Here is a 24,068-nt window from a genome sequence, read left to right on the forward strand (position 1 = left end):
TTCCGCCAATATGTAATCTGAGAGCAGCATGATGTAGTGACAAAGACCCTGTCTCCAGTGCTGGGCTGCTTGCTGTAGTTTTGATAAAATCACTGATTTATCAGCAGGAGATTATCACTAGAGGACTAGTAAACCTGCTGCCATGTAGTCCAGCCACACCCACACCATTGATTGGCAGCTTTCTGCTTACGGACACTGTACACAGAAATCAGCCAATCAGTGGTGTGGGCATGGTTATGCAGAGCTCAGCATTTAGTAAACAGCTAGATCTGCAGTAGATAAAACTGTCATTTTATCAAAACTGCAGCAAGTAGCCCAGTAAGTTATACATAACTGGAATCAGGGCCTCTGCCCCTACCTTATGCTGCTCATATATTTAGTAGCAAAACACTGCTGACATATTCCCCTGAATATTGAATTGTGTAAATGGTGTAGTATAGGTTGTCTAGATGTCACCTTTTTGGAGGAGAGGATGTTTTAGTGCTGGCATGGTGCAGCAGTATTGATAATGCCTCCACAATACATCAATCAAAGCCACATCATGGCAGTTTAGGTGATACTGTCAGGGGACTTGGCAAAGAAGGAGTCCAAAAATACCTTGATTGGTAACAATGGGCAAACCAAGTTCCTGGTGCTCTTTATTTCACATGTGTTAACGAACACACACCAATTAACTGTTCTGTTTTCTCACTTTCATGGAGAAACTAAATATACAGCTCTGTCAAAAATTAAGAGACCACTGCACAGTTTTATAAAAATCAGCTTCTCTACATGTCTGACAGCCATTCCATTCCAGTGTCAGTTGAATTCCAACCAGAGTACACCTCATTCTACTTAATGTGCTTCTGATTAGGTGATCACCTGAACCAAATCTTATTTAACAAAGGAAAGTATAAAACCCTGCTGTGGTGTTCACAATCCTCTTGCAATAGGACAAGCTGGATGGCAAAACAAGTGCTGGTAATATCCCAAAAGTAATAGGAATGAAAAAATTAACTTTTAACCATGCCAAAGGAGTTAAAAAGAAAAGTCTTCAGTGAGGAAAAGAAGGACTCAATTCTGACTTTACTAGCAAAGGGATACAGTGAGCGTCATGTTGCCTCCATCCCAGAGGCGTAGCTAGGGTTTCGGTTCAGGGGGGGCGAAACTTCTGAGTGGGCCCCTAACTAGGTAATTTTGATTACAACTCGGTGACGCACCCTAATAGTGGATGTAAGAGATGACTGCGCTGTTACTGAAAATAATCCCTATATAAAGACCAACATGGATATTACCGCAATATGGTCAGTGATGATACCAGTCCTACAAAACATATGTGATTACTGCACAGGTATAGTTGGTGTCTTACCTCTGACGTTCTTTCTGATGGAATCGGTCACTTTTCACATCTTTTCCATCTGGCCCAGACTGACATGACAACTCCTCCAGACAGGACTCGGCTACAGAGAATACAACGACACGCTTCACTTCTCATATTCCAGCCCCATCACCATGTATCCCCAACCTGCACAAACCCATCATCCTGCTGATACCCCAATGCTGAGCCACTGCTGCCGTATGTGTCCCTATTACAGCACCTGATACCCCATTGCTGAGCCGCTGCTGCCGTATGTGTCCCTATTACTGCACCTGATACCCCAATGCTGAGCCGCTGCTGCCGTATATGTCCCTATTACTGCACTTGATACTCCAATACTGAGCCTCTGCTGCCATATGTGTCCTTATTACTGCACCTGATACCCCAATACTGAGCCGCTGCTGCCATATGTGCCCCTATTACTGCACCTGATACCCCAATACTGAGCCTCTGCTGCCGTATGTGTCCTTATTACTGCACCTGATACCCCAATACTGTGCGCTGCTGCCGTATGTGTCCCTATTACTGCACCTGATACCTCAATACTGAGCCGCTGCTGCGTATATGTCCCTATTACTGCACTTGATACCCCAATACTGAGCCTCTGCTGCCGTATGTGTCCTTATTACTGCACCTGATACCCCAATACTGTGCCGCTGCTGCCGTATGTGTTCCTATTACTGCACCTGATACCCCAATACTAAGCCTCTGCTGCCGTATGTGTCCTTATTACTGCACCTGATACCCCAATACTGAGCCGCTGCTGCCGTATGTGTCCCTATTACTGCACCTGATACCCCAATGCTGAGCCGCTGCTGCCGTATATGTCCCTATTACTGCACTTGATACCCCAATACTGAGCCACTGCTGTCGTATGTGTTCCTATTACTGCACTTGATACCCCAATACTGAGCTTCTGCTGCCGTGTGTGTCCCTATTACTGCACCTGATACCCCAATACTGAGCCGCTGCTGCCATATGTGTCCCTATTACTACACCTGATACCCCAATGCTGAGCCTCTGCTGCCGTATGTGTCCCTATTACTGCACCTGATACCCCAATGCTGAGCCGCTGCAGCCGTATGTGTCCCCATTACTGCACCTGATACCCCAATACTGAGCCTCTGCTGCCGTATGTGTCCCTATTACTGCACCTGATACCCCAATGCTGAGCCACTGCTGCCATATGTGTCCCTATTACTGCACCTGATACCCCAATACTGAGCTGCTGCTGCCGTATGTGTCCCTATTACTGCACCTGATACCCCAATGCTGAGCCACTGCTGCCGTATGTGTCCCTATTACTGCACTTGATACCCCAATACTGAGCCGCTGCTGCCGTATGTGTCCCTATTACTGCACCTGGTACCCCCTATACACACACGGCTCTGCTCCACACCCACTATACACACGGCTCTGCTCCATACACGCTGTACACATGCGGCTCCACTCCATACACCTTGTACACACCTGGCTCCGCTCTGTACACCTTGTACACACACAGCTCTGCTCCGCACACCCCGCACACACACGGCTCTGCTCTGTACACCCCATACACACACGGCTCTGCTCTGTACACCCCGTACACACTTGCCTCCGCTCCGTACACAAACAGCTCTGCTCACCCCATACACACACGGCTCCGCTCCTCTGTACACCTCATACATGCATATCTCTGCTCCGTACACCTTCTACACACACGGCTCCGCTCTGTACACCTCATACACACACAGCTCTGCTACATCCACCCTGTAAACACCTCCTGAGCCCACACAGAAACTTACTTCACCTCATCCAGCACCATCACAACCAGCACAGCAGAGCCCTGTGCTGAAGCCCTGATCATGTGACCCCCTGACTCCACCCCTCCTGTGACCTCATCACAGGTCCTGTGCGCACAGAAAAGCTCATAACGATATTGCTGGCCGTGAGGTGGGGGGCCCACTGCTGGCACCGGGGCCCCCCACCGCCTTCTCAGGGGCCCATAGCGCTGGGCAGCAGAGTAGGGAGATCGATTCTCCCTGCTCTGCCGCAGAATGTAACTGTATGGGCACGCTGTGCACGCCGATACAGTTACAGTAGCGTAGCTCAGTGGGCCCCTCGGAGCTCGGGGCCCGGGGCGACTGCCCCCTCTGCCCCCCCGGTAGCTACGCTACTGCTCCATCCTTAAAATTTCTAAGATGGCAGTCCATTACAACAAGGTCATTCAGCAGACATTGGGACAACAAAGCTACAGACCGGCAGAGGGCGAAAATGACTCTCCACTGACCAGGATGACGATCATCTTATTCGAATGTCACTCAGCAACCATAGGATGACATCAAGTGACCTACAAAAAGAATGGCAAATGGCAGCTGGGGTGGAGTGCATGGCAAGAACAGTTCGTAACAGGCTTCTAGAGGCATGGCTCACGTCATGTAGAGATAAAAAAAGCTTTTCATCAATGAGAAGCAAAGGAGAGCCAGGCTGAAGTTTGCCAAAGACCATAAGGAATGGACCATAGAGGACTGGAGTAAGGTAATCTTCTCTGAGTCTAATTTTCAGCTTTGCCAAACACCTGGTCATCTATTGGTTAGACGGAGACCTGGAGAGGTGTACAAGCCACAGTGTCTTGCACCCACTGTGAAATTTGGTGGAGGATCAGTGATGATCTGGGGATGCTTCAGCAAGGCTGGAATTGGGCAGGTTATTCTTTGTATTCTTTCATACAAGGTTATCCTGGAAAAATCGTTGATTCCTTCTGTTCAGGCAGTGTTCCCCAACTGGTTTTTCCAGCAGGACAATGCACCATGCCACACAGCTAGGTCAATCAATGTGTGGATGAAGGACCACCACATCAAATCCCTGTCATGGCCAGCCCAATTTCCAGACCTGAACCCCATTGAAAACCTCTGTAATGTGATCAAGAGGAAGAGGGATAGTCACAAGCCATCAAACAAAGAAGAACTGCTTACATTTTTGTACCAGCAGTGGCATAAGGTCACCCAAAAGCAGTGTGAAAGACTGGTGGAAAGCATGCCAAGACGCATGACAGGTGTCATTAAAAATCATGGTTATTCCACAAAATATTGATTTCTGAACTCTTCCTGATAAAACATTAGTATTGTCGTTTCTAAATGATTATGAACTTGTTTTCTTAGCACTATTTGAGGTCTGCATGCACTGTATTTTTTTGTTATTTTAACCATTTCTCATTTTCTGAAAATAAATACAAAATTTAGTGCTTGGAAATTCGAAGACATGTTGCCAGTAGTTTATAGAATAAAAGAGCAATTTACATTTACTCAAAAATATACCTAAATATAAAGAGAAAAATCAGACAAACTGAAAATTTTGCAGTGGTCTCTTAATTTTTGCCAGAGCTGTATAGAATAGGATATAGAAACAACATTAAGATCAGATAATGCAATAAATAATCAGTTTGCCGCCATGCTAGGCAAGAATGTAAGTAATAGAATACAAGATGTAGATTAATGGGCATAATAAATAATTCAGGGGCCCTGATTATTTACCTATATGGTCCAAAATGTTTCTGAAAGCCGTGATCTCAGTACTTCAGTGCATAATGAAAATAAACAAAAAACAATGAAGAAAACCATTTTTTTCCAATTTATTGGTGACATACACAAATGCTGGATAAAATGTTACCATGAGCCTAGATTCCGGAATCGCTCAGGTTTTTTCTTCTCATACAACCACTTGACCAGAGTAGGGAGTACATTTTTATTTTTAACCAGATCCTTCCCTTTTTGAAATTTTACTAAATAATGACATAAAATATTCCAATGAGTGAAATGGCTCTCACTGTTTGTTGGAGTCCCAAAGCATTAGAAATGGCTTTATAATCTTTTCCAGAATGATAGATTTCAATTACTTTGTTTTTCATTTGTTCCGGAATTTCTTTGGATCGCGGCATGATGTCTGGCTTTTGAGAATCTTTTAGTCTACTTCACTTGGTCAGGAAGGTCCTATTTAAGTGTTTTCTTGATTGAGCAGTGGCATGGCAGTAATCAGGCCTGCATGTGGCTAGGGAATATGATCTCCACTTCCCACAGATGTAATAAACCACAGTTAATTTTGGTTTAAGGGGGAGGGCAATACATGTTCATACAGGACTCTGTAGGTTTGGATTTCTTTTTCCTTTAATAATAAAGACATTCATTTAAAAGCTGCATTTTGTGATTACTTATGTTATCTTTGTCTAATATTTACATTTGTTTGGTGATTTAAAATATTTAAGTGTGACAAACATTCAAAAGAATAAAAAATCAGGAAGGGGCAAGCACTTTTTCACACAACTGAATCTAATACTTGGACAAGACCATTTTCATTTTAGATTTGTCTGGCATCATTGAATGCTTTGTTCTGTCCTTACTCACAGCATAAATCTGTATCAATGCCATGCTAGTTACATAATACAACATTACTTATGGGGCTCCCTATAATAAGAACGCAGCCTCATTTATTAATGTTCAGCTGCAAGCCACATATGTAGCTGAATGTTTTTTTTACATTTTTGTTTCCCATGAAGCCTAATTTTCTTCTTAATTATCCTACGTCTTTTTCTGCTCCGAAACAATTGATCTTGATTATCTAATTTGCAATCAGCTAGAATACCGACCAGCCTTTTCACGGCGGCAGCAGGGGTATCTGCAGAGCTGAGACTACAGGCCTTAACTGCCGTTCCTCTACTCAACATCTGTCGAACATACTTAAGAACTCCATTCGGCGGGGGGTTGTAAATTTAATTTGCATTGAAACAATTAATGCTATATTAAGAAGAAAAACAAACACAGATATTACAGATTTTATGTATGCTTAATGAGATAAACTATATTTGTTTCTGTTGAAAAAAAATTTCTCTTCGGAAAATTAAACTGTTCTGTGTATAGACCCGCTAGTAAATACAACCTGTGATTTGGTAGATGACATCCCTGGTGCAGGTAAAGGGACAACAATAAAGTTCCTTTAGGACATAATTTCCTGCAAACTTGCAGACTAGAGACCTAAGAGATCGTGGAAACCCACATGTATGGGCTATTCCTGGCTCTTCTGTAACCAGTAGTCTATGAATACCATTTGGCACTGGAAATGTGCCCAGTAGATCCTCTAGGGATGACCACTAACATATCTGCTGAGGACCTAGTTACAGGGCTATAATGGAAGAGATGCTGCTACAAATTTAAAGGAAATGTATCATCAGAAAAGGACCTATTGCTTAAAGGGAACCTGTCACCAGGTTTTCCCAATATAAATTACAACCAGCACCTTTACCACCTCTTTTACAACAGTCTAGAACCCCTTCTGCCTAGCCCCAAAAAATACCTTTTATGAGCCCCCTATACGGCACAATCCGATCAGATGAACGTCTCTGGTCTTGATAGCCGTCTCCTCCCTCCATGCAATTGCCGTCCTCCTACCCTGCTTCACATGGATGTCGCGTCCTATATCATCCGCACAGTGCTTCCAGTCTCGCTCTTGCACTTTATTTTGTGGAGCAAAGTACGGTAATGCGCATGCGCCAGGAGAAGACAAAAAAGAGACAATGAGTTGGAAGTAAAGCCGACACATGCGCATTACAGTACTTTGTTGTGCCCTCAGTATGCCTGAGCAGGAACAAGATTGGGGGCGCTGTGTGGATGACTTAGGATGCATCTTTTACATGAAGCAGGACATTAGGACAGCGACTGCGGTGAGAGAAGAGGGGTGGAGCAAGACCAGCGACTTCCAATGGACCAGACTACGAGTAAGAGGGGATTATAAAAGGTATTTTTGGGGCTATGCAGAGGGAGTTAGGTGCTTATATGTAGGTTGTTAGACTACTGTAAAATTGGAGATAGAGGTGATGGTTAGTTTAAATTGTAAAAGCCTGGTGATGGGTTCCCTTTAAGTCAGGCTCCTAATTCCTGTGCTTTTAGGAAATTCACATGTACATAGCCACAGTGGTCAGACCCCAACCTTTTATTTTGTATCGAAGCATCTAGCGTACTTTTCAGACTATAAGATGCAGCGGACCATAAGATGCACCCCAAATCTAGGTGAGAAAAATAGGGAAAAAAAATAATTTTTAATGTAAAAATGAGGGTTCGCATTATAGTCTGAATTTAGCTTACCGGGGAAGGGGGGGATGATGGTGGTGGAGCAGGGTCACAGGAGGCAGGAGCATGGTCATCGCTGCATGATGGTGGCGGCAGGAGTGGGGAGATGCTGCGGGCCCTGGGCTGGGAGGAGAGAGTGTCCCGGTGGTGTGAGGCATGAGCCATTGATATCCCGGAGGTGGGCTTCAAGAAAATGTCAGCAGTGCAAGGCAGGAGCGGAGTACCCACTGCACACATTGATTTCCCGGCAGTGGGTTACAGGAAAATTACGTTGGAGGTTGCACATATGAAGATTGTGATCTCGGCTCATCATTGAGTCAAGATCTAAATCTGCGCATGCACTGACATCAGTGCCATTTTCCTGTAACCCACCACCAGAAGATCAATAGCTCCTGCCTCACATATTCAGGACACTCCCTCCTCCAAGCCCAGGGCCTGCAGCATCGCCCCACACCTGCTGCCACCAGCTTCCTGCAGTAGCGACCGTCCCTCCTGTGACTCTGCTCCACCGCCACTCCCACCAGTAAGCTACATTCGGACTACAAGAGTTTTCCTCCTAAATTTGCAAGGAAAAACGTCCGTCTTATAGCCCAAAAAAATACAGCAATGACCATGTGCTAAGGTCATTGTGGAAGTAGGTAAAGCTGTGACATCTCCTATTGTATTTGTTGGATCCCGTAATATCAGCTGTGTATCCAAATTTTACTTGTCATTGTAATCCTGTCTGTTATGATAACGAGCCTGCTGAAAACTCTTCCTGAAAAAACAAGAACTAAATTTTAAGGACAATATGACAATTCCAAAATTTCTATTTTGTCCAGTTGTTGACATCCCCCGAATCCCGAGAGCGAGGTGCACAATATCACCTGTATAAACAGAGTGGTAGTGAACATGTGCAGTCGCCGCTTTGGTATCTAGATAGCTGAGCAATGGTTGCACCTGCTCACTTATGCTCCATTTACAAAGGGCACTTCTCGTGATCACAGGGGATCCATGCAGTGGGACTCATACAGATCATATATTTATCATCTCTCCTATGGAAAGGTGATGTATGTTGTATACAGAATAACCCCTTGAAGTATAATTTACTTTTAATAAATATTTGGTTCAACCCGAGTAAAACAATAATTAATTAAAAGTTTTTTTTCTCCATTAATAAAAGCTAAGAATCATGTTTATTGAATTACAAAAAGTGGTCAGAAAATGTAACAAATAATAAAGTATTTTAAATAATTTTATGATGTTCGGAAAAAAAAAACATTTTAATTTCTCCAACATAAAACATAAAACCTAAACAAATACAAGGACATTAAGTGTAATTTAAATGTCGTCTGTAATGAATGAGCGAGCTGCTTTAGTATGTGTTTATTTTTGTACTGTGCCATATGAAGTACAGCTCTGTGTTTGTATTCCATTTTTATCTCTGTTACAAATGTGGGATCGGCTGCAAATCACTGCTCTGTTTTAACTGTGAACAAACCTAGATTTTCCTGCCACAGCTGCAGATTTGAAAGTCTGTGATCATGACCATAACCTTCACCTAATAGATGGCCACAGGTTAGGGCTGTCTTCTGACCTTGTCTGATATTTAGATCACTATAAAACCTCTCGGGTGCAGGTGTTGTAGCGATAAGGTTATAAGTTTACACCCCCAATAGGCACACTGTCTCTTGAGGACTTGAACTCTAGCGCCACCTATTGTAGCAATCAATATCGACCCTTTAATGAACCTTGCAAAATTATTTAGGATAAAAGCCAAATCAGAATCTCAAGTTGCAGACATCGTGTTTTGGGGGGATTGCCTCTGATCAGTGCAAAGTACGAGATCTGATTTGGCTGGGCGAGAGGCTACGACTGGGATCTAAAGAGTAAGTTTTCTCCGTATGGGAAGTGACAAGCCAGCTCTGTCATGCCAGTATGAGGAGACTTAAACACCTTGCATGCTCAACTGGGAAATTAAATATGCAAATTGTCTCTTCAGAGAAGAGGACTTGTACTCTTGTTCCATCTTTTGGAAGTAGCCATCGTACAAGTCACTATCGACCTTTTAACGAGCCTGGCAATATGACATAGGATTAAAGCGAAATTAGAATCTCAAGTTGCAGACATGGTGTTTCCCCCCCGGTTGCCCATCATCAGTGCAAAGTATGAGATCTGATGTGACTGGTAGAGATCCTAAGACTGGGATCTAAGGGGTAAGTTTTCTCCTTATGGAGAGTGACATGCCAGGTCTGGCAAGCCAGTATGAGGAGACTAAAACGCCTTGCATGCTCATCTGGGAAAGTAAATATGCAAATTGTCTTTTAATAGAGTAAGAAAACGTGAACTCTAGCGCCACCTATTGGAAGTAGACTCTTTAATGAGCCTTGCAATATGACTTATGATCAAAGTCCTCAATAGGGTAATTTGAGTCTTTTTCTGCACAGACATCATTATTTCTAAATTTAGTGATTTGCAGATTGGACATGTAGTACATGATCCCAAGTGAGATCAAGTTTTCTGAAAGTACAGTCATAATTTGAATATTCATATTGTAGATCTGGGGCAGGAAACCTCTGGCCCTCGATGTCATTTGAACTGTCCCTTGGAAAATTTCTGGTGGGCATCAGTGCTTGGGCTGCTTTTCCAGCTGTTGGCTTTTTAATTTTTCTGTAGAGCACATGCAAGCAGCATTCACTAGTGAGCTCCGCAGTGTATGCAATGCTGTATTATGTCAATACAATTGGATTAGTGTGGTCTTTGCTTGTGGATTTGAGATGTTTGCAGCAGGCACACTGTCTCTAATGTGATGCATACACCAGTCTCAGTGTCTCCTATGTGGTATATTTATTGTATATACAGCAATCTCTGTGCATCTTATGTCATGTATACAGCAGTCTCAGTGTGTCCTATGTGATGTATATACAGCAGTCTCCGAGTATCCTTTCTGGTGCATGCACTACTCTCAGTGAATCCTCTGTGAAATATATATAGCAGAGTCTCAGTGTATCCCATGTGATGTACGGTGGCATGTAAAAGTTTGTGCACCCTTGGTTAAAATTACTGGTATTATGAACTGTTAAGCAAGTTGAAGAATAAATGATCTCTAAAAGGTCTAAAGTTAAAGATGACACATTTCCTTTGTATTTTAAGCAAAACAGTCATTTTTTTTACATTTTAAAAATTACAAAAAAGAAAATGGGCTGATGCAAAAGCTTGGGCACCCTTGGAGATTTGTGTGCTCAGATAAGTTTGCCCAAATTTCAGACCTTAATTATCCTGTTAGGGTTATGGCTTGTTCACTATTATCGTTAGGAAAGGCCAGGTGATGCAAACTTCCCAGCTTTTTAAAAACCTAGCCTCTTCTAACCTTGTGCCAAAAAGCAGCAGCCATGTGTTCTTCTAAGCAGCTGCCCAGCACTCTGAAAATGAAAATGGTGAAGACCACAAAGCAGGGGAAGGCTATAAGAAGATAGCAAAGAGTTTTCAAGTTGCCCTTTCCTCAGTATGAAATGTAATTATGGTTACTTTCACATTCCCGGCTTTTTGAATCCGGCGCCCTGCAGCGAAAATGTGCAAAACCGGATCCAGCGATATGTGGTGCCGGATCCGGCTTTTTCCCCATTGAGATACATTGTTGCCGCAGTGCGCCGAATTAACACACGGCATGTCCGGCTTTTGCCGGATACGGCAAAAAAGTGACGGTGCGGCGTCCTGAAAAAACGTTCCATGCAACGTTTTTTACCTGTGCCGGACCGCTTTTTTCCACTGCGCGTGCCCGGTAAATTTCCTCGGCCATGAATGTTAACCCTGTAAGCGGCGGAAAAAAAATCTCTCTCGCTCTCTCTCATCTCCAGTCTCACCGGGTCGCTCTTCTTTCCAGTCTCATCGGGTCGCTCTCCTCTCCAGTCTCACCGGGTCACTGCTCCCTTAAATTTATGGTGCACTGTATCCGTCCTAAAAACGAATCCGGTTGCATCAGGTTTTTACAAAACGAAATCGGATACGTTTTTTCACACTCTGCCGGTTTGCGGCTCACGGCAAAAAACTGAAGTGTGAAAGTAGCCTTATAAGAAAAGAAAAATGGTCCCCACACATGCTGTAGTTGATGGGCTAGAATATTTTGTGTATACAGTATGCGAACAGCACAGACATACATCTAAGAGGTGGGTGTCCATTTCCCCATCATAGGAAGAGCTGATGGGTTACGTCTTTTAACACTCCATATCTTTTCTGTTAGATAGGGTTCTTTCTAGAAGGGAGAGAAGAACAATAGAGAGTGACAGACCCTGCACTACCTATGAAGGGCAGGTAGAGAGTTACATAGCCTAAACTACACATAGAAGGCAGGTAGAAAGCATCAGTGCCCACACTAGGCATTTACAGCAAGTAGGCATGGATGGTAGGTAGGGAGTGCCAGAGCCCACACTGCACATGAAGGGCAGGTAGAAAGTGACAGGGCCCATACCACATATGGAGGGTAAGTAGGGAGTGTCAGAGCCCACATTGCACACGGAGAGCAGATAGAGATTGACCGTCTCTGCACTACTCATGGAGGAGAGGTAGACAGTCACAGACCCCCCATGCATGTGTTTTGCTTAGTTTTTTTAAAAAATTGCAGTTTATTTGTAGTAATTAATTTAAATGACAAGTTGAGTAATTTTTTAAGTGACTTCCTTTATTTTTCTTGTGCTAGTGCTCAGCTGCAGCCTAAGTTATAGCCTAGACATGTATTCACATCTCTGCAGGCTGAGGAGCTGAAACCTCCCAATATAATCTGCAGGAACAATATCTGAGCAAAATCATTCCGAATTAGCAAAATTAACTGTCCAACTGTCTCATGAGGGCTCACCTGAATTTTTAGAAGTGTGTCTGGCCACAGAAGAATAATTACTTGCAATGCCTGTCCTATGGACCCAAAAACAGATGTATACTTAAGGTACGTTCCATAAGAGGTTGATGTGCAAGTGTTGACATACTGTGTTTTTTACATTGTGCAACTGTATACTGGCACAATAGGTGAGAAGGACCACCATAAGGACCAAGGGTAAAAAAATGTAGGCAATCATGTGGGATACCATCCATAGATGCCAATACTCAAGGATTTGCCAGCACAGTCCTAATTTGCAGAAATTTTGCTTCCAAATCTGGTCATAGATCTCTAAGTATTTTAAGGTTCATTCTGATTCAGGGGTTTGTATTCTGAGGTCTAATCTGTGAGATATACAGTATTTATTCTGCGGTATGGATTTATTTAGGACTGATGTGGTGCCGGATTTATTTTTGGGTTTGATATATTCAGAAGTATATATATTTTAAAAGATGCTTTGGCTAAATCTATATATATATATTTAGGAGTTTGGTCTACATGTGTATTTATATGTGAATAACGTATCAGTGTTCATTTTCATTTTTCATTGTGTATAAATATCCATTATTATTTATAATTTTCATTTCATTTTTCCCCAAACCTTTCCTTAGTATAATACTCTTAGTCTTAACAAATAAAGTTTATATGTAGAATATATAAAAAAATATAAAAAATTACTGGAGCGCATGCTTACAAAATTTGAAAAATTTTTCTCTGATTTGCAGCCGATTTGGAACTAAGTGTGCGCGATGTGGCAGACAGATCTATGCCAGTGACTGGGTGAGACGAGCTCGGGGAAATGCGTATCATCTAGCGTGCTTCGCGTGCTACTCCTGTAAGAGGCAGCTATCTACAGGGGAAGAGTTTGGCCTTGTGGAAGAGAAGGTTTTATGCAGAATCCATTACGACACCATGATTGAAAACCTGAAAAGGGCAGCGGAAAATGGTAAGTTGTCGACAGCGCTTTGAAACTTATTCTATATTGAGTAGTTTGAAGTTGTGTTTTTTTCTGTAATTCAAGATGCTCTTGTTATGTTGCACTATTTTCTTTTGCATTGTTAACTTCCTTCTTTTGTGTGTTATTCATCAATGCTATGATTAACCTATTAGTCATGCCAGCCAGCTGTGCGGGTGACAGAATGGACGACAATGTTTCCCCATAGTCCCCCACCTTAAGTCCTATGACCCTTAGCAAACAAAAATTTGAAAACTTTTTTTTTTGCCAGAAGTCTTTCTGTACATGATCCACTGGATATCAAATCATTATACTGAATACGATATATAGACAGTATGGTTAATATTATGCACTCGGAAAAATATGGGACTTCCCTTTGGTCTCTGGACAAAGCTGTGGGGTTTATACTGCTCCATTCGACATTCATTAACAAAATAAATGATTGGCTTTCTGCCTCCAACATGCCTAAATCCCACTGAGAATTTGTGACAAAACTTGAAAATTGCTGATCACAGACATCTCCATCCAATCTAAAAGAGCGAGTGTGCAAAGAAAAAGGGGTAACATGTGTCCTCTAGATCTGCAAAGCTGGTAGACACAAACCCCAAATTAGTGCAGCAGTAATTGTAGCGACAGGTGGTTATACAAAGTATTGACTCCGGGAGCTGAATACAAATGCAAGTCACAGTTTTCAGATTTATATTTTTGAAATAATTAGTAAACCCTGTATCATTTCCTTTACACTTCACAAATACTTGCTACTTTTTGTTGGTAAATGACATAAAATCCCAATAAAATACATTTAAGTTTGTTGGTATAACGTGACAAAATGTGGAAAAGTTGATGGGGTATGAATAATTTTTCAAAGCACTGTATAGAGGATTTAGCCATTATAAAAACTGAGGATGTATCTGTTGTGTACCTTCAATTAGCATCCACTGCACTTCCCCTCAGCTTACCTTACACTGCGTGGAGTCCAGCAAGCACTGGTACACACATGGCATCAGTGCGGGCACGCTCTCATCCATCTCTCCTTATCTGCATCATCCACTCACTGCACAAGACATCACATAGTAGCTGGAGGCAGGAGAGAATGTTGAGAGTGCGTCAGCACTGATCTTGAGTGTGCATGCTTGCTGGAACCCTGCAGTGTTAGGCCGACTTCACATTTGCGTTCGGCAGAGCTGCGGAGGGCTGTGTAGTTCCTCCGTGAAGTTCCGCCCACTGCCGCCCCTCCTCCGGTCAGCTCCGCCTACGTCTGCATGCGGCCTGCATACCTATCTTTAACATTGGGTACGCAGGCCGTGCGGATGTATGTGAATGCGTCCGCTTGTGTCGTTTTGATGCTGCAGCGACCTGTGTTGAACGCAACGTGTTGCAATTTGTTGCAGTCGTCGCATCGTCAAAATGACGCATGCGGACGTGTTATGAATGGGTCACCGAGGAGGAGAGCAGATCCAGGCTAAGCCACAGAAAAGGTTGGAACCTAAGCGGATTGCAGACCCCTGATCCTATCCACACAACTAGCAATAGCCGTGGAGCGTACCTACGATGATCCTAGATGCCTCGGCACAGCCGGAGAGCTAACTAAGCCTAAAGCAAGAAAGGGGAAATCTAAACTGCCCCAGAGCAGACCCCAAAGGAATAGATAGCCCCCAAACATATATTGTCGGTGAGACAAGATGAAAACACAAACACAGGCAGGAAAATAGACTGAGCAAATGATGGGGCCCACACTGACTAGACAGGACAGGAAAGGAAAGATACTGTCTGCAATCACGCAAAAAACCCTGCAAAAAGTCCAACACGTCTGATGCAAAAAACACTGGTCACACGACTTCGCCCCCCACTATATCAGCAGTCTAGTATATTCTGAAAGCAGAGCAAAAGAGACCAATCTAACAGGGGATAAGACAAAAAGAAAGAGAACTCGCAACCCCTCTGTCGATCTGACCAGCTCCACTACCTTCAGTAATAACCAGAGGGAGGCCAGAAAGCGAATTCACAACACGGACGCTTCGGCATACATCCGCGCGGCCTGCGTACCCAATGTTAAAGATAGGTATACAGAACGTATGCAGACGTAGGCGGAACTGACCGGAGGAGGCGCGGCAGTGGGCAGAGCTTCACGGAGAAACTATGCAGCCCTCCTCAGCTCTCCCAAATGCTAGTGTGAAACCAGCCTTAGTGTGCATACGCAGTGCCAGCAATTCAGGTGAGGCAGCGCTCACTTTGGGCAACTGAGCACTGTCAATAAAGCTAAGGCCACATTCAGAATTTGATCAGTATTTTACATCCGTATTTGTAGTCAAAACCAGGAGAGGAACAATCAGAGGAAAAGTATAATAGAAACACGTCACCACTTCTGTATTTATCATCCACTCCTGGGTTTGGCTTACAAATACTGATGTGAAATACTGAACAAATACTGAACGTGTGAACATGGCCTAAGGAAAAGTGTGGAGGACGTAGGCTTACAGTTTAAGCAGGACTTAATCATCTGCTTCATGAAGTAATTTATAAAATAATTCTCAAATATACTATACATAATCAGCAAAACTAAGTAACTTTGTTATTAAAGCTCTGTCCCTTAAAAGATGGATACGGGAGTCCACTATCTATCCTCAAGAGGTGAATCTCATGCATCATGCACTACGGTATCATAAAATTAAAGCCCGAAATCCTGAGATAAAATCTTATAATTTACTAATGACATGTGCTTGAGAAAAGTTTTACAACTTTATCCGCTGTCACTTTTTTGTGTCTTTCGTAAAAGTGATCATATTGTGGTATCTACGTTTTAAGGCTTAGGCTATGTGCATACGGTGCGGATTCTGCTGTGGAATTTTCCGCGCAGATTTTGCTAAATCTGCAGGTAAAATGACCTGCGTTTTACCTGCAGTTTTAGGTGCAGATTTAGTGCAGTTTTTGCACGGATTTCCCCTGCAGTTTTCACCTGCAGATTTCTATAATGAAGCAGATGAAAAACTGCTGCAGAACTGCACAAAAGAAGCGACATGCTGCAGTTTTAAATCTGCACCAAATCTGCGCGGAAAAATCTGCAGCATGTGCACAGCGTTTTTTGTTTTACATAGCCTTAAATGGTACTGTACATCACTTACAGTTCTGCTGCAGTTCTGCAGGGCCAAATCTGCTGCAGAACTGCACCAGAATCTGCACAGTAGTCTGTAAAATTAGAACAACTTTGTGGTTTCGCAAGGAACCAGGTGGCATGAATCACCTGTTATTATGTCACCAGAAGTGAAAAAAATAACAATCATCACCCACTGAGACTGTAGGGTAATAAGATCAAATTAATGTAGGTCACAAACAAAATTATCTGTATTACAAGTGGTCTGAATAGATGAATGTGGACATTAATAATTACCATCACTGTCATAATGAAATTTAATATATTGTACAACATTGCTTAAAGAGGACTTCCTACCAGGTCAAGGGTTCTGCTGTTGCTCTTATTTCATTCTTACTGCCCCCCTTACTATTCAATTATTTATTTTTAAATTCACCATTCAGTTTCAGAGATATGCACATTTTTATTTAGTGCTGATCTTTAATGGTCTTTACTAAGGGGGCGTGGCTCACAGGATCCTCAGGGGCTTGTCTTTAGGCTACTCTGCACTGCTACTCTATGAGCTATGCCCCCTTTTTAAAAACCATAAAAATTAGAACCAAATAAAAAGGCTCATATCTCAGGAACTGGATGGTGAAATTAATGAAAAACAGAATATTCATAGGTACAGGGAAAATAAGCTGGTGACCTGACCCCCTTAATCATAAAACTAGTGAAGAATATCTGTATTTTTCAGGGAATGGGATTACTTTGGAGGGGGCAGTACCGTCAGAACAGGACAGCCAGCCAAAACCAGCAAAACGTGCCCGAACATCATTCACAGCAGAACAGCTACAGGTTTGAGATTCACTGACGGGTTTAATGTTAAGTGTAAGGGAACGCACAGGAATCTGCCACTAATCTACTCTGTCCTCCAGGTGATGCAGGCACAGTTTGCTCAGGATAATAATCCCGATGCCCAAACACTTCAGAAACTTGCAGATATGACAGGACTGAGCAGAAGAGTTATCCAGGTCAGTAAAGACACGCTATTTTGCTGAAAAAGATTAAAAAAGTTTTCCTTGAGATAGAACATCAAATGTTCGATCAATGTAGATCAGACCCTTGAAGCCCTCACAGATCAGGAGAACAATGGGACAGTGGCCTTTTCACCACAGTGCCTGGCACACGGAAGTCCACAGGACTATGATTGTGCCATGGTCTGCAGGCTGGCCACATTGTCATGAACGTTGCTGTGCCAGGTATTGCAGTGAATGAGCCACCGCCTTTTAGTCTGGTGATTGTTATCGGTCCATAACAATCATACATGAATGGTTAATCAATTACAGCCCCAATTCCAAAAAAAAGGTGGGACACTTAGTAAAATGTAAAGAAAACAAGAATGCAATGATTTGGAAATCTCTTATAGAGATATTTTATTCACAACAGAACATAGATCACAGATCAGAAGGTGAACGGAGGATATTTTTCCATTTCAGATGAAAAAATTAACTCGATTAGAAACTGACGGCAGCAACAAATCTCAAGAAAGTTGGAACAGTACTGACAAAGGGCTGGAAAAGTAAGTGCTACTAATGAAACACAGCTAGAGGGTCAATTTTCAACTAAGTCATGTTATAGAGGCAGAGTCTCTAAGAAGCAAAGATGGTCAGAAGTTGTGAACAACTTTGTCTAAAAAGTGTGGGTCAATCTCAGAAAAATGTTCATCAACATAAAATTGCAAAGACTTTGAAATGGGCCAAAGCTTATTTAAAATGGACTGAGGCAAAACAGAAAACTGTTTTGCGGTCAGACGAGTCGAACTTTAAAATATTTTATGGAAACCACTGAAGTTGTGTCCTGCTGACTCAACAGGAGAGGGACTATCCTGGTATGTGGTATCATTAGTGCTTATGGCATGGGCAGCTTACACATCTTGAAAGGTGCTATCAATGCTTATATACTGTAGAAGGTTTTAGAACAGCATATGTTACATCTAGACATTGCATATTTTAGCAAGACAATGGAAAACCACATACTCTGTCCATCTTAGCTTCATGGCTTCACAGTAGAATAGTTCGGGTTATGCAGTCAAGACCTCTCAAGAATAGAAAACACTTGGTGCATTATGAAACCAAAAATCCCACCAAGACACCGAACTTAGGAGCAGCGAGAATCCAACATCATACAAGTACAGGGCAACATTCCTCTCCCAAAACTCCAGCAATTGTCTCCTCACTTTCCAGACGTTTACAGACTGTTGTAAAAAGAAGAAGAGATGCTACACAAAGGTAGACCCAGCACGACACAACTAAATACATCAAATAAAATGAATAAATGTCCAACGCTCAACTTCTGATCTGTGTCTATGTTTGTCTGTGAATGAAATATGGTAATAAGATGCATTCATGTTTTCTTTACATGTTACACAGCGTCCCAAACTTTTATGGAATTGGAGTGGGAACATGGATAGGCAACTATCTGTAAAATTGCAGAAAACTATGTTAATGAACTATGTTGATTTAAAGGAGTCATCCAGGAGTTAGATATTGATGATGTATCCCTAAAATAGGAGATCAATATCAGATTGATGGGGGTTTGATCCCAACACACTGGAAGTCCTCTGGAAGTAAGTAGAGTACAGAAGTGGGAAACTGCAACTCCATACACTGTTTAATGGCAGTTCCCGGGTATTGTGGGTCAGCTCCAATTTACTTAATTCACCCCATGATATAATATTGATAAAAGTATCCAAAGGATAGGTCATCATCAATATCTAAGGTCTGCACAATCCCGTTAAAGGGGAATTGAGTCATGAATGATAATTTGAAATGTGAATCATTTATGTCGGAAGGTCTCATGCAATACATTTCTGGAAGCTTTATAGACCTTAGCGGAAGCTAATCTCTCATGTGGCCAATCCTGTGGCATGTAGCTCCTTTCTAGCAGAGAGCTGTCTTTAAGGGAAACTGTTAGTAGGATCAACCCTCCTAAGCCGTATATATGGGCACGTAGGTCACAGAAAGGGTCACATTGAGGTCAGATACAAAAAAAAACCTCTAGATTTTCAAAGCCAGCTTACCCATACATCCCGGTGTGTGAGATCCAATATCAATCCAGGAGAAAGTCTGCACGGAGACCAAAGCAGGAGCCAGCCACGAAAAATTCAAATGAAAAAATGTACCTTTAAACTCCAGCGGACAAAATCCAGGATGCAAAATTTTAAAAGTTTTTTCTTGCATTAGCAAAGATTTTTATTATTAAAGTCCATCATAAAATAAATCCACACTTCTGGACAATAGATAAATAGATTAGGGGAAGGGGGGTTAGCCTCTCAGACTACGCGTTTCGGCGAATTAACGCCTTCTCCATCGTCTGTCGACAGACCATCTATTGTCCAGAAGTGTGGATTTATTTTATGATGGACTTTAATAATAAAAATCTTTGCTAATGCAAGAAAAAACTTTTTAAATTTTGCATCCTGGATTGAGGTCAGATAACACAAAGTAAGGTTTTAATACTAGAAACAGGACAGAACCGTTCCGATGGGTCACCTTGTCATAGTGGGATGGATTTTACGTTTTTTGCTCAAAATAATGTTAAATAAGTCCCCCATGTTATTTTCATGTACTATTATTATTTTATTGTTTACTTATTATAGAGTATATCCTCTTTTTTTGGTGGAGGTTGTCTGTGAAATGGCCACAGTATGAATGTGTTCTTAGACTTTGCACATATACCAAGTTAGGCTCGGGCTCATTTCTTTGGTTTTGCTGTCAGTCATTACATGTCTCACACTGGTAATGAGTAATAACCCCTTTCATGTACAATAAGCTCTGGAAGCAGATTCTAAGGGATATTTCCTAATATGTAAATGAGCTATTAAGATCTATGGGTTTGACATAGATCTCCCTGAGAATCTGCCTTCAGAGCTTATTTTAAATGAAAGGGGTCATTACCAGTGTGAGACACAGGAGAGCGGACTGTCAGTCATTACATATCTCACACTGGTAACTCCCCTTTCATGTACAATAAGCTCCGGAAGCAGATTCTCACGGAGATCTATGTCCGGCCCATAGATCATAACAGCTCATTTACATACTAAGAAAAATGTGGATTTCCCTGGAATAAGACATCACAGATATCAAGGTATCATTTTATTCCTATGATCTACATGTCCATGTTGATGGCCTAGGAGGGTCAATCCTACTGACAGATCGGCTTTAAGCAAGGATGTAATGATGGAAATACATGGGACTGTATGTAATGCTAAATCAGCATGGCCATAACAACTGATCAAAGAAACCAGGCCAACTTCTGATTGGAAGAGGGGTTGACTAGTGAGACAAAGGCCGGTGAGACAATTTCTTTAATCTATGGTCATTTTTCCTGGTCACCATGACTGGGACACTTTAGGATGATGCGCATGTTCTCCAACACATAACCAAGAAACAATTGGAGCTTCTGATTGCCACCCTCACTGTTACTAGTGGTGGCGGCTACATGGATAAATGTGTCAATATTTCTATAGATCGGTAGATATTGATTATCTGTATGTTGTTGTTAATCATCACTATACCATGTCCTTGTCAATTGTTCCTTCAGTCTCAAGCAGTTGAACACATATACTTATTGTTTCCATAGTTTGTATCATCCATAACTGATACAATATGTATTTGCTGATTTTTTTTGTAAAACAATTTAAAATCCCCAGGTTTGGTTTCAGAACTGCCGAGCACGACATAAAAAACACACGCCTCAGCATACAGTGCCTCCACCCGGCCCTACACCAACCCGTCTCACCTCTTCACTTTCAGATGACATTCACTTCTCCCCCTTCAGCAGTCCAGAAAGAGCCAGAATGGTGACATTACACGGATATATAGAAAGTAAGTACCCCCACGTATGTACTGTTGCCTGGATACAAGTCAAGGACTCATCTATTGATGACGTCTCCTGTCCTATTCTGAAATCAATGATCAATGATCAGCCGATTGCGTCTCCCAATGAATGTACACAGAGCTCCATACACTGCATAGTGGCTGTTCTCAGGTACTGCAGCTCGGCTCCTATGAATAGGAAATGAGCAAAAGAACCTAAGAAATTCACCCCATTCTGTCTGCTTGTAGCAAACGTTTGCCTTGTTACATCATATATAGATATCACTATGTAACAAAATAATGCTATAATTGTCAGACTTTAAATAGGAAATCCAATCGGCAATTAGCACACCACTGCTTGTGGAGCACGTGGAAATAACATAAATGAAGGGAAGAATTCCAGGCACTCAAAGATATTGAGAATCTTGTCTTTTTCATTTGTCAGAATCTGAATGTTTCAGCTCCTCCCAAGCTTTCAACACCAGTGCTTGGAATTCTTCATTTTGACCTCTTTAAATAGGCTAGGATAGACCCCCTTGATGTGAGGCAATCAAAAGATGCCTTAAGGTTTTTTTTTTTTAAGCAGAAATTGTAGTACAATAGAGTACACCAGACCATGAGGTGATATCTTTTAGAAAAGGTATACGCGCACTTGAGCGAGTTGTGTAGGAACAAGTCCTGTTAAAGGTTAATAATGGCTGCACTGCCCCGTAGCTGGAGGAAGAACTTCACCAGGGTGATCGACTAGAAGAGACAATTCATGGTTGTGGGCAACTCTACCGAACTGAAGCTCTTTTATCCAAAGATAAAGCGGTTTTTATTCCACAACACGTTTCAACACCGGACTGGCATCTTTATCAAGTGCAAAAAAACAATCTAATATACATGTATATAAAGCTCAATGTGGGTGTGTGTGTCCGGGACTGGCATCCGCACCGTCGCAGCTACAGCCACAAAATTTGGCACAGTCACACGTCTGGACCCCGAGAGCGTCATAGGCTATGTTGTGAGTCGAAATTTTAACCCCACGCGTTCCAATTCACCAAACAATTTTACCCCTATCTACATAATGGGGAAAAAGTGTATGTATGTATTGGCATCTGCACCGTCGTAGCTACAGCCACAAAATTTTGCACAGTCACAAGTCTGGACCCCGAGAGCATCATAGGCTATGTTGTGAGGCAAAATTTTAACCCCGCGTGTTCCAATTCACCAAACAATTTTGCCCCTATCTACATAATGGGGAAAAAGTGTTGGAGGCAAATTGACAGCTGCCAGATGTGAACAAGGGGGACTTAAAGAATAAGAGTGATGGCGCCAAACAGTATATACCGTACAGTTGCTAAGGTGGGGCCCTGACATGGGATACTCACCACACTCGGGGATATGAACACACACAAAATGCGCCACACACTACCACGTGCTTCAACACATACACCACCCAAAGCACACATTTCACCACACATACACCATCCTCGCCACATAAAAGTCGAAACACAATAGTCGCCACTCAAAACTCGCCACGCTGTCCCAGAGCTGTTTAAAAGATGAAAAATGAGCTGTGATTGGTTGCTATCAGCAACGGTTTTCTTTGTAGACAGTTGACGTAACTGAGGCCTATTATTCTTATCATTTCTATGGTGATATCATCCTTCTGTAAAGCTGGAAATAACACAATTTATTAACGTGCCAACACAGACCACCCTCTGACACAGACTGCAGGGGGAGCCCAGTATCACACAGGATATGATTAGATACACGGCTCAGCAGTCAGTATCACACAGGATAGGATTAGATATAAGGCTCAGCAGTCAGTATCACACAGGAGAGGATTAGATACGCAGCTCAGCACAAAGTATCACACAGAATAGTATTAGATACTCGGCTCAGCAGACAGTATCACACAGAATAGGATTAAATACACGGCTCAGCAGTCAGTATCACACAGGATAGGATTAGATACACGGTTTTCATGTGCAATATAATCATTATAATTTGTTATAACTAATCACAGTTGGTTACTATGCCCAGGCAATGCCCGGCTCTTCAGCTAGTTGTAGATAAAGACACCAATCCGGCATCGAAACGCGTCATTGAATATAAAAAAAGCCCTCAATATATCTTTGGATCAAGGGTCTTCACTTCGAAAGCACAGCCTAAAACCGTTAATTGCCTCTCCATTCCTCATGAGTACACCATTCCTCAGCCTCGCGTATTCCTATTTGCTGAATGGTTGTCAGTTTGGAGCAGCAGCGTCATTGTTCCACTGGCCGAAACTTTGGAGAGAGCTTTTAAGAGCTGCACTCCTTGACTAAGGGACAGTCCACCTCTGATAGACCGTAGTGGTGCTCGATAACCTGGTGATTTTTAACAGATAAAGCTCCTGGATTCAGTATACTGTCATTACTCTACCCTTTGATATATTTGGAAAGATCTACTAATATCTGAGTATATTAGTGACATGAATGTGTATACTTCTATAGGATGTGTTGCTTCTGTCATGGCTGCCATTTATATTAATATCACGTTTTGGAATTGACCTTTTCCAGGTCAGGTACAGTGTGGGCAGGTACACTGCAGACTTCCCTATGCTGCTCCTCCTGTGCATCTCAAAAGTGACATGGAAGCCACGCTGTCTAACAGAGGAGACAAGGTAAGGACTGCCGTCCATGGGATACAATTATTTTAATGTGTTTTATACCATTGCCTTGCTGATGTGGCAGTTACTTGTCCTGCCCCCTTTTTTTCTTTTTTTTTTTTTTTCCACATTGGATTGTATATAAACGCCTGCACTTCATTTGCCTGTATGATGCCCTGATGAAGTGAGCTGGGACAGCTCAGGAAACGCGTAGGCACCAA

General features: G+C 42.3%; 1 protein-coding gene across 3 annotated transcripts in view; it reads left to right on the top strand.

The window, feature by feature from the left end:
* Window positions 1-24,068, top strand: part of LHX6 (LIM homeobox 6) — a 276,203-nt gene that overhangs the window by 248,640 nt on the left and 3,495 nt on the right. For all 3 annotated transcript variants that reach the window (XM_073573163.1, XM_073573162.1, XM_073573161.1), the window contains 5 exons: window positions 13,030-13,250; window positions 17,087-17,187; window positions 17,268-17,363; window positions 21,044-21,218; window positions 23,759-23,862. In XM_073573163.1, the coding sequence (XP_073429264.1) occupies window positions 13,030-13,250; window positions 17,087-17,187; window positions 17,268-17,363; window positions 21,044-21,218; window positions 23,759-23,862 (697 nt within the window). The remainder of the gene's footprint in view (window positions 1-13,029; window positions 13,251-17,086; window positions 17,188-17,267; window positions 17,364-21,043; window positions 21,219-23,758; window positions 23,863-24,068) is intronic.

This window comes from Dendrobates tinctorius, unplaced genomic scaffold (genome assembly GCF_039654945.1).
Source record: "Dendrobates tinctorius isolate UK_male_01 unplaced genomic scaffold, ASM3965494v1 ptg000034l, whole genome shotgun sequence".
In the NCBI taxonomy this organism is placed as follows: domain Eukaryota; kingdom Metazoa; phylum Chordata; class Amphibia; order Anura; family Dendrobatidae; genus Dendrobates; species Dendrobates tinctorius.